Source organism: Amblyomma mixtum, chromosome 8, assembly GCF_055824585.1.
Source record: "Amblyomma mixtum isolate Tamu chromosome 8, ASM5582458v1, whole genome shotgun sequence".
In the NCBI taxonomy this organism is placed as follows: domain Eukaryota; kingdom Metazoa; phylum Arthropoda; class Arachnida; order Ixodida; family Ixodidae; genus Amblyomma; species Amblyomma mixtum.
The window spans coordinates 94,826,334-94,842,834 of NC_143019.1; the positions used below are offsets into that span (position 1 = coordinate 94,826,334).

A 16,501-nucleotide genomic window follows, 5' to 3' on the forward strand; every position below is an offset into this window, starting at 1 on the left:
ACGCATGGCGTTGGCCGTTTACTGTTATGGGATGCATTTGGAGGCTAAAATTTAAAAAAATTGACGGGCTCGTCCGGGATTTCAACCCGGGACCTCTCGCACCCTAAGCGAGAATCATACCCCTAGACCAACGAGCCGAGGATGACGCATGGCGTTGGCCGTTTACTGTTATGGGATGCATTTGGAGGCTAAAATTTAAAAAAAATTGACGGGCTCGTCCGGGATTTCAACCCGGGACCTCTCGCACCCTAAGCGAGAATCATACCCCTAGACCAACGAGCTTTTTTTTTTCTTTATTGCCGGGCTTCGACGTTACAAAACAGAACATAATAATATGTACATACAGTATACACAGTTAGTCAGGATCCCAAAGAGTGGGCCTGACTTAGGTTAAAAATCTCAAAGTTACGAGGGGTTCCAGCCTTGGTAACCACTCAGGAACCTCCACTATTAGCTTTTGTTCTTCCAGAAACTTGTGCATACTTTCTCTAAAATACATACGGGCTGGCCGTGCGTCAGGGTCACAATGATACCCTGCCATGCGGGAGCGCCATATACTGTGGAGGCCCACCAGCATGACTAAGTCTAACGGTACCCCATCCTCGTTCTTGGTTGGCAAAAACCTTATTCCGTGTGAGTGGATTGGAAGCTGTTTCTTTAAAGTCCTCTGCAGCACGTCCCAGAAATAGACCCCTTCCCAACAGTGCAAAAAGACGTGATCAATTGTCTCCGGCTGTTTGCATATGAGACAGTGCGACCCCCAAGGAAGAAATATCTGTTTTGCCTCAAGAAAAGTTTTCACAGGTAAAGTTCCAGAGTGCAACTTAAAGAAGAAACTCTTGACTCCCGGTGGTACCTTCATTTTCTTTACTCTTTTTAATACGTTGTAGCCCGGCCCTCCACAGTACATGGCCCTGTACAAGGGCACCGGAAAGAGGATGTCACACAAATCCTTGTACAAATCTTTCCGGCTCACATCACTCAAATATTGTTTTGAAAATCTAGCATTCAAAAATCGGACGCTGGCGACTATCTCCTTGAAAAACCCAAACATGCCACCCGTCATACACTCAGTTGAAATCACAAAGTCTGGCAAAGCCCTACCGAGCCTTACTTGGCACACTGTGCGCAGAAAAGGATCATTAACATCGCGCAAAAACAAGAATCTATTGACCAATTGCTTCGCAAATAAATGTCCAAGCCCGAGTCCTCCATCCCTCACTCTTCTGAACAAATTGGTTCGCGTACACCTCTCCCATTTCGAGGCCCACACAAAAACAGCAAAAATACGATGAAACTTTTGTACATTAATTCGCGAACAATGCATCACTTGCATCACATACCACAGTTTGCTGATGAAAAACAGATTGCACACTGTGGCTTTCGCAAATATAGATAAATAGGACGCTTTCCACTTTTCAGCCTTATCGCATGTTTCTTGCACCTGCCGTGTCCAATACGGTTCGCTGTCGCGGTAATTTTCCAGCGGGACACCCAAGTATTTCACAGGGGTCGTGTGCCAGGTCACGTTAGCGAAATTCTTTGGGGTCACTGGCCACTGTCCATGCCAGAATCCCACACACTTCCCCCAGTTAACCCTGCTCCCCGTCACAGTGCTGAAACGCTTGACCCCGTCGACCGCGTTACGAATGCTATCGTGACTCACGCCAAAAACAGCAACATCATCTGCATATGCTAGGATCTTGACTTCAGCCGTCTGTAGTCGAAATCCTTGAACAGCATTATTTCTTATAATGTGCTTACACAAAGTTTCTATATAGATACAAAACAAAAGAGGACTGAGGGGGCAACCCTGGCGAACAGAACGCTGAACGTTAATGGGGGCCCCCAACGATTTATTAACAATTAACCTGGTAGTGCAATTTCTGTACGCCAAGGCCACACCCTCAGTGATAATAGTGCCTAAATTAACATGATGAAGGATAGAAAACAATATGTCATGCGCAACACAGTCAAAAGCTTTTTCTAAATCTAGTTGGAGAACTGCCACACGAGCGCCAATGGCGTCAGAGCACTCCAACACACTTCTTGCTTTGTGAATATTATAAGCAATAGACCGCCCCTTTATGCCACACGTTTGATGAGGGCCAACGATTTCTTTAATTACCACCTGAAGTCTGGCAGCTAGCACCTTCATAAAAATTTTGTAATCGACGTTCGTCAGCGAGATGGGCCTATATGCTGTAACCAGTTTAAGTTTTTGCGCGTCATCTGTTTTAGGAATGAGTACTGTATGGGACGTACCGTAGGATGGAGGCAGAGCATTACGATTGTAGGCTTCGTTAAATAAAGAAGCCAGCAAAGGGGTTAATTCACTCTTAAACACTTTATAAAAAACAGCACTTAAACCATCCGGGCCTGGAGACTTTCCAGGGTTTAAGCTTTCTATAGCGCGTTCGACTTCTTGCTGCGTAATCTGCTGCTCTAAAATTACTTTAAGCTCGTCATCCAGCCGTGGCATATCTTTCAAAAACTCGTCTCTAAATGCATTCGAGTCGACTTCATGTTGCGCGAAGATTGTCCGAAAGTGCTCAAAGAAGGCCAGCTGTATGCTATCGTTATCAGAGACTGAAGTGCCTGCCCATTCTACCTCGTGAATCTGGTTTCGTCGAGCGTGCGCCTTTTCCATTCCAAGCGCCCGCTTAGTGGGCGTTTCTCCCGCGACCAAATCTGCCGCTCGCGCCCGAACTAGCGCTCCCTGATACCGTTTTTCTTCGATAATTTCCAGCTTTTCCTTTGTTTTCTTCATGTCTTCCATAAATATGCCCGGTTGTTTGCATTCTTGAGCTAACAATTTTTCTAGCATAACTTTCAGCTGCCTCTCTTGTAATCGTTCTTCGTGCCTTACAACGGTGGACCGTTCTTATAGCCTTCGTTTTAATGTCTTGTTTCGCTAGTTCCCACTGCAACCCGACTTCGTTTTTTCCCTCCCTCTCTATTTTATTAATCTTTTCTACCACGGCATCAGTGAAAGTTTTGTCACTTAGCAGGTTAGAGTTTAGTTTCCATAGGTCCCACGAAAAGCTGTTATTTCGCTTCTTCAATCCTACAGAGCGCTCGACTACACAGTGATCAGAGTAGGACACAGGCAAAACATTGTACTTATGAAATTTCGGCAATAAATCAAGTGACATATATATGCGGTCGAGGCGCGCGTGACTGACACGTTGAAAGTGCGTGTAATGCACATCGCGTGCGCCCTCTAAGCATTCGGCAGCATCTTCCAAGGCGTATTCGTCTATCATTTGATTTAAAACCTCAGTACTTCTGTCCCTGAAGGCTCGGGTGCTACTCTTATCGCGAGCGCTCAAAACACAGTTAAAGTCACCCATGAGAACTATTTGTTTGTCGGAAAGAAGATACTGTTGCAGGTTCTCAAAAAACGTTGCCCTGTCTTCCACTACGTTTGCCTAGACCAACGAGCCGAGGATGACGCATGGCGTTGGCCGTTTACTGTTATGGGATGCATTTGGAGGCTAAAATTTAAAAAAATTGACGGGCTCGTCCTGGATTTGAACCCGGGAGCTCTCGCACCCTAAGCGAGAATCATACCCCTAGACCAACGAGCCGAGGATGACGCATGGCGTTGGCCGTTTACTGTTATGAGATGCATTTGGAGGCTAAAATTTAAAAAAAATTGACGGGCTCGTCCGGGATTTGAACCCGGGACCTCTCGCACCCTAAGCGAGAATCATACCCCTAGACCAACGAGCCGAGGACGACGCATGGCGTTGGCCGTTTACTGTTATGGGATGCATTTGGAGGCTAAAATTTAAAAAAATTGACGGGCTCGTCCGGGATTTGAACCCGGGACCTCTCGCACCCTAAGCGAGAATCATACCCCTAGACCAACGAGCCGAGGATGACGCATGGCGTTGGCCGTTTACTGTTATGGGATGCATTTGGAGGCTAAAATTTAAAAAAATTGACGGGCTCGTCCGGGATTTGAACCCGGGACCTCTCGCACCCTAAGCGAGAATCATACCCCTAGACCAACGAGCCGAGGATGACGCATGGCGTTGGCCGTTTACTGTTATGGGATGCATTTGGAGGCTAAAATTTAAAAAAATTGACGGGCTCGTCCGGGATTTGAACCCGGGACCTCTCGCACCCTAAGCGAGAATCATACCCCTAGACCAACGAGCCGAGGATGACGCATGGCGTTGGCCGTTTACTGTTATGGGATGCATTTGGAGGCTAAAATTTAAAAAAATTGACGGGCTCGTCCGGGATTTGAACCCGGGACCTCTCGCACCCTAAGCGAGAATCATACCCCTAGACCAACGAGCCGAGGATGACGCATGGCGTTGGCCGTTTACTGTTATGGGATGCATTTGGAGGCTAAAATTTAAAAAAATTGACGGGCTCGTCCGGGATTTGAACCCGGGACCTCTCGCACCCTAAGCGAGAATCATACCCCTAGACCAACGAGCCGAGGATGACGCATGGCGTTGGCCGTTTACTGTTATGGGATGCATTTGGAGGCTAAAATTTAAAAAAATTGACGGGCTCGTCCGGGATTTGAACCCGGGACCTCTCGCACCCTAAGCGAGAATCATACCCCTAGACCAACGAGCCGAGGATGACGCATGGCGTTGGCCGTTTACTGTTATGGGATGCATTTGGAGGCTAAAATTTAAAAAAATTGACGGGCTCGTCCGGGATTTGAACCCGGGACCTCTCGCACCCTAAGCGAGAATCATACCCCTAGACCAACGAGCCGAGGATGACGCATGGCGTTGGCCGTTTACTGTTATGGGATGCATTTGGAGGCTAAAATTTAAAAAAATTGACGGGCTCGTCCGGGATTTGAACCCGGGACCTCTCGCACCCTAAGCGAGAATCATACCCCTAGACCAACTTTTTTTTTTTTTTTATTGCCTGCTTAGACACATACATCACAAGAAAACAAGAGAAGTATACACACACTCAATGGTACATGGCGTCGGTATGGGCTAAAACCATCAACCACACCTTGGCTGACGTAGGGCGCTAAAAGCGTTTCATATGGACTAGAGGCTCAATTCTCGGTACCCATTCAGGCACTTGTTTCAAAGTTTTGTAGGTTTCCAAGAATCTGCCTACAGACTCGCGAAAGTACTCCTGCGCCGGCCTTGCATCGATGTCAGCATGTCGGGCCGCCATGCAGGCCTTCCAAATACAGTGCAATCCCATGAGCATTACTGCGTCAAACGGTACACCTTCTTCATTTTCCACTGCTAGGAAACGAATCCCACGGGGGTCAAGGGGCAGATCTTTTTTCAATGTTCTTTGAAGAATGTCCCAAAAGAACACTCCTCCCCAGCAGTCCAAAAAAACATGCTCGATAGTTTCTGGCTTTCTACATATAAAGCAATGATCACCCCATGGAACATACAATCCTTTCTCTGCCATCCAAGTTTTTACCTCCAACGTTCCGGTGTGCAGCCTGAAGAAAAAGGACTTGGCTCCCGGAGCTACATACATTCGCTTCACACGCTTTAAAACATCGCTGCCTGGATGGGTGCTGTACATTGTTCGATACAGTGGCACAGGAAAAACCAGGTCTGTAAGGTCCTTGTATAGCTGTATGCGTTTTACTTTTGCAAGATATTGGTAGGAAAATCGTGCGCTGAGGAAGTTACAGGAAACCGCAACCTCCTTCAGGAATCCAAAAACACCTCCTGGTATACACTCGGTAGATACCACAAAATCCGGTAAAAGTCTGCTCAATCTGATCTGTACTACAGTACGCAAAAACGGGTCCTTCACATCTCGAAGGAAACAAAAACGGTTGACCACTTGCCTCAGGAATAAATGCGACAAGCCCAGGCCTCCTTGACTAACTCTCCGGAAGAGGTTGGTACGGCTTGTCCTCTCCCATACCGACCCCCACACAAAGATGGCCAATACACGGTGCAACTTTTGTACATTGGCGCGTGAGCAGTGCAAAACACTTAGCACATACCACAGTTTGGTAACAAAAAACACATTGCACACAGTGCTGCGCGCAAACATAGACAAGTCCCCTCCTTTAACCTTCTCCGTTCTTTCACGCACTTCTGCAACTTGGCTCCGCCAGTAGGGCTCACTGTCGCGGTAAAACTCTAAAGGAGCACCTAGGTACCTCGCTGGTGTATCAGCCCATTGCATGTTGGCGAAAGTGCCTGGTTTCGTCGCCCAAGAACCGTGCCAAAATCCAAGGCACTTGCCCCAGTTTACAGCGCTGCCGCTGGCATCACAGAAACGCTTAACAATTTCCACCGTTTTCAAGATGCTCTCATTGTCAACGCAGAAAACCGCCACATCATCCGCGTATGCCAACAGTTTCACTTCGGTTAGCTGTAGTAGTAGTAGTAGTGAAAACATTTATTTATTTTTTTTTTTTTTCAAAAGGAAGAGTTAGGGAGTAGGGGGATGGGGATAGATAGATGTGGAGCTTCAGTGGTCGGTATTCCCTAGTCCAGGATCCCGTTGGCCTCCGCCGCTGCCTTGGCCCTCGTCACCAGCATAAGCTGTGTGCTCGGGTCGGAGTCAGCCAGGAGGGCCTCCCACTGCTCTAGACTAGGGCTATTTACCTTTGGTAGTAAAGGGCTTTTTTCGCAGCCCCAGGTGGCGTGGTACGTTGTGGCGTAGCCCCCACACCACACGCACTCTTTCGCGTATCTGTTCGGCCACATTTTGTGATACATGGCTCTGCTTGGGTAGGTGTCTGTTTGTAGTCGTCTGAGCGTGGTGGCCTGCTCTCTGTCGAGGATATCCGCCGGAGCCGAGTACTTCTTGCGCGCTCCCAACAACGCCTTCATTGCCTCCCCGTAAGATTCTGGCGTGCTGAAGGGTTCGACCGGCAAACCCGCCCTCCGGTTCGTGAACCCTCGGACAACGGTGTCTGCCATGAGATTTCCCTCAACCCCAGTGTCAGGGACCCAAATGATGGTGTGTTGAATGCTTGTGTTGTTTGATCCATGTCTGTGTTGTTTTTGTTCGAAGAGGATACTCGCGGCTTTTCGGCCGATCCTTCCATCTCTGTAGGCCCTTGCTGCAGCCTGAGAATCCGTCGCTATCCAGTAACTCAGTCCCTGCCGATTGGCTTCAGTCAGGGCTAGAGCTATGGCGATCTCTTCCGCTGCTTGTGTTGTCCTTGTGCGCACTGATGCACCAGAAACTATATTCCCATTGGCGTTCACTACTGCTACCGCCCTAGCGTTTTCCTTCGTTCTGTACTTGGACGCGTCAACATACAGAACCATCTGTTTTTTCTTTAGGAACCTGTCCAACTCCAATGATCTCGCCGCCCGTCTTCCTTCGTGGTTCTTGGGGTCCATGTTTCTGGGCACTGGTTTAACCAAGAAAGTGCTCCTAATTTGGCTGTCAATGTCTGTCTTGTCTTCGCCCTCGTCTTCTGCCGGGTATCCTAGCTTGACCAGTAGTGCGCGGCCAGCGGCTGTTCTTTTAAGTCTTTCCATTTGAAATCTGAGCATGGTTTCGCTGTGCTCCTCATACGTGCCGTACACCCCCATGTTCATCAGCTTCTCTGTCGAGGCGCAGGTCATGACGCCTAAAGCTTGCTTATACGCCCTTCTGATGCATGTTTCCATTTTGTTCTTTTCCCCTTTGTTAGGTTGTAGGTACGGAAGCGCGTACGTCATCCTCGGTATGATGAGCGCAGAAGTGATCCGTAACGCATCTCGCTCCTTCACCCCTTTTCTCTTGTTCGTAATCCGGCTTAACATCCTGCATATCTGTTTCGTGGAGTGTTCCAAGAGCTGGATGGTATGGTCCCGTTTGCCTTTCTCCTGCAGCCACATTCCCAAGATGCGAAGCTTATTTGTCCTCCTTACGGGTTGTCCATCTATCTCTAATTCTATCGTTCCCCTGTCCTCTTTATTTTTGTGAAGTCTAATAAATTCTGATTTTTCTGGGGAGCACTGCATGCCGCTAAAGAAAGCAAATTGACCGATCTCATCCGCCGCTCTTTGCAATATTTCTTGCTTGTTTCCCGTCGATCCTTTTGTCGTCCACACTGTGATGTCGTCCGCATAAACTGAATGTTCGACATCTTTGATGTTTTTCAGTCTCCTAGTTAATCCAATCATTGCTATGTTAAAGAGCAAAGGTGAGATGATGGATCCTTGTGGCGTCCCTCTGTTTGGCGTCGTCTTCTTTTCTGACCTTATGTTGTTGATGCCGATCGTTGCTGTTCTGTTAGACAGGAAGGCCTTTACGTATGCGAAGATCCTCTCCCCACAGTTTGTTGCCGAGAGTTCTGTGAGAATGGCATTGTGGCCGATGTTGTCGAAGGCCCCCTTGAGGTCTACGGCCAAGATTACGCCTTCTCGAGTGCCCGATATTTGTTTTAGTACCGTGTCTCTTAACTGGAGCATCACGTCTTGCGTGGAGAGCCCCGTTCTGAACCCGAACATGGTATCCGGAAACAGACCGTTGTCCTCCATGTAAATGCTCAGTCTAGTCTTGACCACTTTCTCATATAGTTTACCGAGGCATGAAGTTAAGGAAATGGGCCTAAGGTTCTCCAAACTGGGTGTTTTCCCTGGTTTAGGTATCACGATAATCTCAGCGTGTTTCCACTCCGCCGGGACCGTGCCCCTTTCCCAGTGCTCGTTGATTAGTCCAGTCAGGCTTTCGATTTGGTCATCACTGAGGTTTCTGATCATTGCATTTGTTACTTGATCTTTTCCCGGTGTTGTGTTCCTTGTGAATGACCTGGCAGCCGCGTATACCTCGTAGTCTTTTATCGGTTCATCCAGCTTCGAGTTCCTTGTCCCTGAATATACCATGGTGCAGGGTGGCACCTGCGTGCTTCCGACGTACCTGGACCAAAGAAAATCTGTAATCTGGGCGTCCGTTCCCTGAAAATTGTGCGTGATACGTTCTATCGTTTTGCTGTTCTCTCTTTTCGATTTTGTCGGGTCTATGAGGTGCCTGAGCAGCGCCCATGTTTTAGCGCTACCCAAGTTTGCGTTTAGTTCATTGCAAATTTGGTGCCAATTATCTCTAAGTAAGTTTGCAGTGTGGTCTTCTATCTCCTTATTGATTTGAGCTATTCTGAGTCTCAATTTCCTGTTATGTTTTTGTTTCTTCCATCTTTTCGTCAGCCCCCTACGAGCCTCCCAAAGATGTAGCAATCGTTTATCCGCACGTGGAAATTCATCGGTGACCTCTAGCTCCGTAGTATTGTCTCTGTGGACCTCCCGTAGTCGTTTGGTCCACTTTTCGATGTCCGTTATCGCAGTTCTTCCGGCTTCATTCTCCAACTGTTCACGGAATTTTTTCCAATCTGTGATTTTTGTCTTTCTCTGGATTGTGCTGAACCTTGTAAGTTTAATTTGAGTTTGAATTACGTAGTGGTCACTTCCGAACTGCTCCCCGGTGTTAGACCATTCGTAGTCTAGGATATTTCCTATGATGGTCAAATCAGGGCTAGTGTCTCTTGAAACGCTGTTTCCGACCCTAGTAGGGTATCTGCTATCGGTAACGATTTCCAGCCCGTGCGTGTCCACTCCATCTAGGATGGTTTTTCCTTTCTTTGTATTCATCTTGTAGCCCCACTCTTTGTGCGGAGCATTGAAATCTCCCACAATCACAAGGTGGTTTTGTTTTACCAGGCCGATCACCGCTCTAATGATTTCTCTGAAGTCATGTCTCTTCTTGCGCGGTGGTGAATATATGTTAAGTACGAATAGGCTCTTCTCCCCGCGCTTCTTAGGTATTACCTCTATTAAAAGGTGTTCTATATCTTCTTCTGGTGTCGTGTGCTTGTGCGTAGTGACCCCCTTCTGACATAAAATGGCCACTTTTTTAAATCTTTCATCTACTATGGTGTCGTAGCCGACTATCTTCGGCGAAGTGTTAGTTTCTTGCAGCGCTATTACAGTAGGAGGGTGTTTATGCTGCATTACATGTATGTTGAAATCGGTTTTTTTTTTTTTCCTAAATCCTCTACAGTTCCATTGCCATATTGTAAATTTTTCTTCTGCGTTAGCCATGATGTGACACTACTGCTGCGCCGCGAAGATCTTCGCGCTTTCGTTTAGGTCGACCTGTTCCGGTGCTCTCTTGTTTTGTCTCCTGAACAGTTCTGCCAATCTCTGATCGGTCGCGTTCAGTCTGCTCATGATTTGTTCCAGCGTCGTCAAGACTGTTTTCTGTTGCTCCTGTATTTGGTGTAGTGGTATAGTAGCATCTATTTCTTCCCTTACTTGCGGTTGTACAGCTGCTGGCCCCTGCGTGCTTGTTTTCGTCGTGGGCGATTGTACTCCGTGTACTTTTCCTCGGTTTGTATCATTTTCTTCTCTTTGTTGTCGCTGTTCTATAAACGAGAGCCTCCTTTTTAGTCGTTCATTTTCCTCTCTAAGTTCCCTGTTTGTTTTTTCTAGAGCTTCAAATCTAGCCTGTATCGAATAGTCTAGAGCAGTGGGATAGACTGGAGACTCGCTCCCAGACTGACTCACCTTCTTGGACTGCTTGGTCTTCTGTTTAGATGCGGAAGCGCCATGAGCATTCCCTCGAACCCAGGCGTTGTCGCCACCGTGGTCGGTGGTTCTCGCGTCTGCTAACCCCGGAAAGTCTCCCTCTTTGAAGAACGGCGTTCGGCTTCTGCTGCCGCCGCGCCTGTTCCGAGACGCAGATCTCGAAGATCCGTTCTTTTCTTTCGTTTCGGCTTCTTCGCTGTCGAACCACCGCGGCCTGTGGCCACCGTGGTAACTGCTTTCTTTTTTCTTGCCTTGCTGGTTCTGCTGGCCTTTCCGCTTGAGACGTCTCTTACATCCTATATCGCCCGTGGCGTGAGCTTCGCCGCACCACTCACACTTGGGCTCCCCACACTCGTGTCCGTCGACGTTGGCACGTTTGCATCTATGACACTGCGGAATGGGTTCTGGTTCCGGGCAGACGTCTGATCGGTGCCCCTGCAGGTGGCATCTGAAGCACACCTGCTTCGTAGGTTGGTAAGGGTAAACTCTGTACAGTCCTCCCATCACTGCGACTGTCTTGGGCAACCTCGGTCCGTCGAACGCGATGAGCGCTGACTCTGACTTCCCGAGCATTCTTGCGTAGACTGCACGAATTCCCGGCGTTGCTACTTGGATGTGGTTCATTAGGACTTCTTGCGTGGTGCCGGCCATCACTCCATGCACCACACCCCGGACAGTTCCCTCCGCCGTGGAGCAGTATGCATTGAACTCGAATTGTTTGTCTCCGAGGCACAACTTCCTCGTCTTTTGCAGAGCTTCTGCCTTCGCGCCATCTGGCGTCCGGACTATTATTATGTTTGAGATGGCTTTCACCGCGACAAGCATGTCGCCGATGTATACCAGGTTGCATTCCTTCACCAGGGCTTGTATGTAATCGCTGGGCTTGAAATCTCCCACTCTTAGGTTGTGGCTCTTCGGTCGGAATACGATTTTGTATCCTCCTTTCGGGAGCTGTACGAAATCTCGCCTGTTACCAGGGAGTGTCTTCAGTTGGTTGTTTGCAGCGGACGCCGGTGGCGCGTTCGGGACCATGGCGTTCGGTCCCGGCGTCCCAGGTTTCTGCTGCTGTGGCTCGCTCGTTCTCACTGGAGTCTTCTTTGCCTCCGAAGGTGTACTTGCCTGACCGGTAGCTTTCCTATCCTTCTGGGCTCTGCGCTCCACTAATTCCTTCATCACTCGCCACGGGGTCTCGTTGACTGGGTAGACTCTTGGTTGTTCTTGCGGTCCCCGCGTAGCTCCAGCGTTGTTGGTGCTTGCAAGCTCCATGGCTTGGGGCTGGTCCGTACCCGGGTTATTTTCAATAACCGGGGCCGTAATATGTGCCGCAGTCGATGCTGATGCCATGCCGCCGTCGAGGCTGCTCAGCCCCGGTAGGGCCAGCGAAGCCCATGCGTCTCCTGCTTCGGCCACGGCCGACGCTACGTCGGCGTTAGGTGTAGCGTGGCTCTCGCCGCCTCAAGATTTCAATGTCCCGTAAGTGGAAAAATATTCTACTCACAGAGATAAAATTGGTGTCCAGATGGTCCTCGTAACTTCACGGAACACATCCAATGAACACTTTGCATTAAACTGGGGTTTTCCGGTCAAGAACACTGACGATTCACGGAGCCCATGCAGAGCACGTCCGCGTTCCCGCGCAGTTGGGTGTCCTCGGTTAGCTGTAATTTAAAGCCTTTTACGTAGCTGGTGTCTATTATACTAAGGCAGAAGGGTTCGATATATAAGGCAAAAAGTAATGGTGAGAGGGGGCAACCCTGTCGCACGGATCGTTGCACCTCGATCGGTGCTCCTACCGATTTGTTGATTACTAGGCGCGTTGTGCATCCCCTGTAAGCCATCGCGACACCCTCTGTGATAACTGCTCCCACGTTGACGTGTTGCAAAAGTGTAAACAAGATTTCATGTGGTACACGATCGAACGCTTTCTCCAAATCGAGCTGGAGCATTGCGACGTTCATGTTTAGTGCATCGCAGCACTCCAGCACGCATCTCGCCGTGTGAATGTTAGTGAATATTGACCGATCCCTTATACCGCAAGTCTGGTGTGGTCCAACAATCTCTTTTATAACCGTTTGAAGTCTTTTAGCCAGTACTTTCATATAGATCTTGTAGTCGACGTTCGTTAAGCTGATTGGACGATAGGACTTTACTTGCCTTAAAGCGATTGGATCCTCTGTTTTGGGGATGAGAACTGTATGCGTGGCCAGGAAAGAAGGCGGTAGGCGCTTCCGTTCATATGCGTCTTCTAAAAGGTGGGCTATTATAGGGGCTAATTCATTCTTGAAAGTCTTGTAGAATTCAGTGCCTAATCCATCTGGTCCTGGTGACTTCCCTCGTTTTAAGTCATCAATAGCCAACTCTATTTCAGCGACAGTAATCGGGCGCTCTAACACCTCTTTTGAGTTGTCATTAATCCTAGGCATTAAAGCCAAGAATTCTGTCCTGAAGCTTTCTAAGTCTACCACTCTACGCGCAAATAGACCTTTGTAAAACAGGGTGAAAGCATTTTCGATGTCGTTCTGTTCGTTCAAAATAATGCCGTCTTGTTCAACTTCGGAAATCACATTCTTGCGGGCCCATTTTCTTTCCCTTGCCAGTGCTCTTTTAGTTGGTGCCTCACCGGTTATCTCTTTATCGGCTCTGGCTCGTACAAGCGCACCGCGGTATCGGTCGATATCAAACTGTTCGAGCTTATGTTTGAGCGAACAGATGTCAGCCTTGAACGTGCCTGGAGCTGAGTTTTCTTGATTTATTAGCATTTGCAGGCTCTTTCGTAAGTTCGTCTCATACTTATCATTCTCGTACTTTATAGCGCTAGCTCGTTCCAACGCTTTCATTTTAGTTTTTTGCTTGAAAGTCTCCCATTGTTCGCAAACCACTGTGGCTGTATCATCCTTAATTTCTTCAAGCATACTTGACACTTGTTCCTTGAAAACGTCGTCATCTAAAATCTTCGCGTTAAACTTCCATAACTCCCATGTGAATTTATTTTTATTTTCTTTCTTGTTCTTAATATCAAACCAGACAAGACAGTGGTCGCTGAATGACACAGACTGCACATGGTACTCTCGGCAAAGCGCTGTCAATTCGGCCGAAACGTACATTCTATCAAGCCGGGCGTGACTGGCTCCTTGGAAATGCGTAAAGCGAACGCAGTGGTCGTCTTCCAAGCATTCCGCTACGTCTTCGAGCCCAAATTCATCGATTAAGCTTCGAAGTTCTGCCGTGCTGGCGTCTCTGTACGGTGTATCGTTCGCTTTATCTCGCGCCGCTAAAACACAATTAAAGTCTCCCATCAGTACTAGTTTCCGATCGACATCGCAATAATTTTTGAGTCCCTCAAACATCTGTCGTCTTTCCTCGAGTACATTAGGAGCATACAAGCATATCACCCGCCATAGCACTGAACCAAAACTAAAATCGCAAAGAACCATACGTCCTGCAATATCCGACCGTACGGCCTGCACCTCAAGCCCCAAATGTTGGCGCACAAAAAGAACACAGCCTGCGGATCTCCCAACCGCATGGCTCACACACGCGTAGTAATGTGACATGAAAGGCAGCACCATACTCTCGGTCTCAACATCTCCTTCAATTTTCGTCTCTTGTACGGCAATAATATCTAAATCTTTTTCCGTTGACAACCTATATAACTGCCGTTGCCTCCTCCTCGCACATAGCCCTCGGACATTGATTGTGGCGAATCGCAAAGCTCTATCTGGCAGCGCCATTGTAGTATGGAAGGAGACCAAGAGGATGGTGCTTACCGTTGACAAGAAGCATCCTCAGCGCCAGAACAAGCGCTCGTCCAGTCCCAAAACTTACAACTACGAGGCCGCCGGCGGCGGCGGCTGCGTCGGCGGCGTCGGCGGCGGCGTCGTCGCCCTCGTCGTCGTCCTCCGGTCTGGAGGGATGTTCGGCCGAGGTCGCAACGTCGACCGACGCACGGGAGCTGCTTTTGACGGTGGCTCTCCGTTGACGGGCGGGCCAGAAGATGTGTCATCTTCCTCGACGACTTCGTGCGAGCGTTTAGTCGCCGCGGCGGCGGTGCCCTCGTTTGATGTGTCCATGTTCTGCTCCCCCTCGCTGGCGCTTCCCATCGAGGTCGCGTTTATCTTCTCGTCCTGAACCAACCTCGCTGTCGATGGGTCTTCTGTTCTCTCAGGTGTGCCATTTTCTTCGAGGTTCGGAGTGCCTTGGCGTACTGTTTCGCCCGAGGCTTGCTCAGCCGGCTCATTTCCAGCCGTAGCTTTGTCTTCCGACTCCGCCTTGGCTGCTGCTTCAGCATCAGCTTCATCCATTAGGAGCTCCGAGTTATCGTCACTCCTCGCGGGCCCTGCGACGCTGGCGTAGGTACGCACGCACTCGGTCTCGTCGTGGCCAAAGCGACGACATAGCACACAGCGCGGTACCTTGCAGTCACGCCGTATGTGGCCTGTGCTCTGGCATCGCAAGCAGAGGGGTGCCCTGCCCGGCACCACGACAAGGGCCAGCTCACCAGCAATCCTAAGCTGATGCGGTATATCTTCCGGCTTCACACCGGCCTTGAGCTTCAAAGTCACTGTCCGGGTCGTCGAGCTCTTGTCAGACACACCATTCACCCTCCAACGCTCCTTGACCACATCTGTCGCTTTCCCGTACACTAGCAAAGCCGCCCGCACGTCGTCGTCGGGGACGGTGGGCAGCAGCCAGTGCAGTTTCAACCGTAGGTCCTGGTGAGACGGGTCGATGAGAACGCAGCGATGGTTCTTCACTTGCACTTCGTTGTTGGCGAGCAGTCTTTGCACACCTGCGTCACACTTGAAGGTAACTGCCCACACGTGATTCATTTGATACGCCCCCAAGGCCGTAACCTCGGGGAGCAGATTCAAATTCACCAGCGTATCCCTGAAGTCTTCTACTCGGTAGGGCCGTGCTCTCACGTCCGCATGCATAAAAACGGTATTCAAAACCAAACGCCCTGAAGGCAGACTAGGCAAAACAACACGATACTCATCATCCGATGCAGAAGAAAACCTGTTACCGCGGCCGGACACGGCCGCTGATACCGCTCCAACGGAGCCCATTTCACACGCGTCCGTTCGCTATCGCGGCCGGAAGTGGAATCCAGCGAGAATCATACCCCTAGACCAACGAGCCGAGGATGACGCATGGCGTTGGCCGTTTACTGTTATGGGATGGAGGCTAAAATTTAAAAAAATTGACGGGCTCGTCCGGGATTTGAACCCGGGACCTCTCGCACCCTAAGCGAGAATCATACCCCTAGACCAACGAGCTTTTTTTTTTTTTTTTTTTTTTTTTTTTTTTTTCTTTATTGCATGAATGAATACATAACTAAAATATCGTAGTTGTCATGCCCCTTGGCAGACAACCGTGTCTAATGGACTTTCATTAACACAAGTTGGTCCATCAGACTCAATACATCATCAGCGTAATCTTGTTGCTTCAAGACTTCTCTTAATTTATACACATGTTCCACAAAATAATCACATACCGATCGTGCATCCAAGTCACAGTGTCGAACAGCCATTCTACTCCTCCAAATGCTGTGAAGGCCCAATAACATAATCTGGTCGTACTGTGCAACATCACTTTCAGTAGTCAAGTACCGAATTCCGCGCGGTGTCAATGGCAAGTCCTTTTTTAGGGTTCTTTGCAAAACATCCCAGTAGAACACCGCATCCCAGCAATCCAGGAACACATGTTCTACCGTCTCCGGTTTTCTACACAGGAGACAGTTCGAGCCCCAAGGAACAAAAAGGCCCTTTTCCTCTAGCCATGTTTTTACTGGAAGGGTTCCGGTGTGCAGTTTGAAAAAGAAAGTTTTGACGCCAGGTGCAACAGTCATCTTTTTAACTCGCCTGAGAACGTCTTTCCCAGGGCCTTCACAGTATAAGGTTCTGTACAGTGGCGCTGGAAACAACTGTTCAATGAGATCCTTGTATAATCGCTTCGGCGTTACATTCGCTAAATACTCTAGAGAGAACCGCACTTTCAAAAACCTGAAC

General features: G+C 48.9%; 1 protein-coding gene and 11 non-coding genes across 12 annotated transcripts; all 12 read right to left on the reverse strand.

Annotated features, from left to right (window-relative positions):
* Positions 1 to 65: 65 nt before the first annotated feature.
* On the reverse strand, positions 66 to 137 carry TRNAP-AGG (transfer RNA proline (anticodon AGG)). Its single transcript has one exon. It is a non-coding gene; the product is annotated as a tRNA-Pro (tRNA).
* Positions 138 to 210: 73 nt separating this feature from the next.
* On the reverse strand, positions 211 to 282 carry TRNAP-AGG (transfer RNA proline (anticodon AGG)). The gene has a single exon. It is a non-coding gene; the product is annotated as a tRNA-Pro (tRNA).
* A 3,381-nt stretch (positions 283 to 3,663) lies between these two features.
* TRNAP-AGG (transfer RNA proline (anticodon AGG)) lies at positions 3,664 to 3,735 on the reverse strand. The gene has a single exon. It is a non-coding gene; the product is annotated as a tRNA-Pro (tRNA).
* Positions 3,736 to 3,807: 72 nt separating this feature from the next.
* On the reverse strand, positions 3,808 to 3,879 carry TRNAP-AGG (transfer RNA proline (anticodon AGG)). The gene has a single exon. It is a non-coding gene; the product is annotated as a tRNA-Pro (tRNA).
* A 72-nt stretch (positions 3,880 to 3,951) lies between these two features.
* On the reverse strand, positions 3,952 to 4,023 carry TRNAP-AGG (transfer RNA proline (anticodon AGG)). The gene has a single exon. It is a non-coding gene; the product is annotated as a tRNA-Pro (tRNA).
* A 72-nt stretch (positions 4,024 to 4,095) lies between these two features.
* Positions 4,096 to 4,167, reverse strand: TRNAP-AGG (transfer RNA proline (anticodon AGG)). The gene has a single exon. It is a non-coding gene; the product is annotated as a tRNA-Pro (tRNA).
* A 72-nt stretch (positions 4,168 to 4,239) lies between these two features.
* Positions 4,240 to 4,311, reverse strand: TRNAP-AGG (transfer RNA proline (anticodon AGG)). The gene has a single exon. It is a non-coding gene; the product is annotated as a tRNA-Pro (tRNA).
* Positions 4,312 to 4,383: 72 nt separating this feature from the next.
* On the reverse strand, positions 4,384 to 4,455 carry TRNAP-AGG (transfer RNA proline (anticodon AGG)). Its single transcript has one exon. It is a non-coding gene; the product is annotated as a tRNA-Pro (tRNA).
* A 72-nt stretch (positions 4,456 to 4,527) lies between these two features.
* On the reverse strand, positions 4,528 to 4,599 carry TRNAP-AGG (transfer RNA proline (anticodon AGG)). The gene has a single exon. It is a non-coding gene; the product is annotated as a tRNA-Pro (tRNA).
* Positions 4,600 to 4,671: 72 nt separating this feature from the next.
* Positions 4,672 to 4,743, reverse strand: TRNAP-AGG (transfer RNA proline (anticodon AGG)). Its single transcript has one exon. It is a non-coding gene; the product is annotated as a tRNA-Pro (tRNA).
* A 9,547-nt stretch (positions 4,744 to 14,290) lies between these two features.
* On the reverse strand, positions 14,291 to 15,581 carry LOC149333592 (uncharacterized). The gene has a single exon (XM_089557754.1). The coding sequence runs from the start codon at positions 15,557 to 15,559 to the stop codon at positions 14,321 to 14,323; it is 1,239 nt and encodes a 412-aa protein (XP_089413880.1). The 5' UTR covers positions 15,560 to 15,581; the 3' UTR covers positions 14,291 to 14,320.
* A 117-nt stretch (positions 15,582 to 15,698) lies between these two features.
* TRNAP-AGG (transfer RNA proline (anticodon AGG)) lies at positions 15,699 to 15,770 on the reverse strand. The gene has a single exon. It is a non-coding gene; the product is annotated as a tRNA-Pro (tRNA).
* Positions 15,771 to 16,501: the final 731 nt, after the last annotated feature.

Coding starts and splice junctions, on each gene's coding strand:
- LOC149333592 (XM_089557754.1), bottom strand. CDS start 15,559: ATGGGCTCCGTTGGAGCGGTATCAGCGGCCGTGTCCGGCCGCGGTAAC.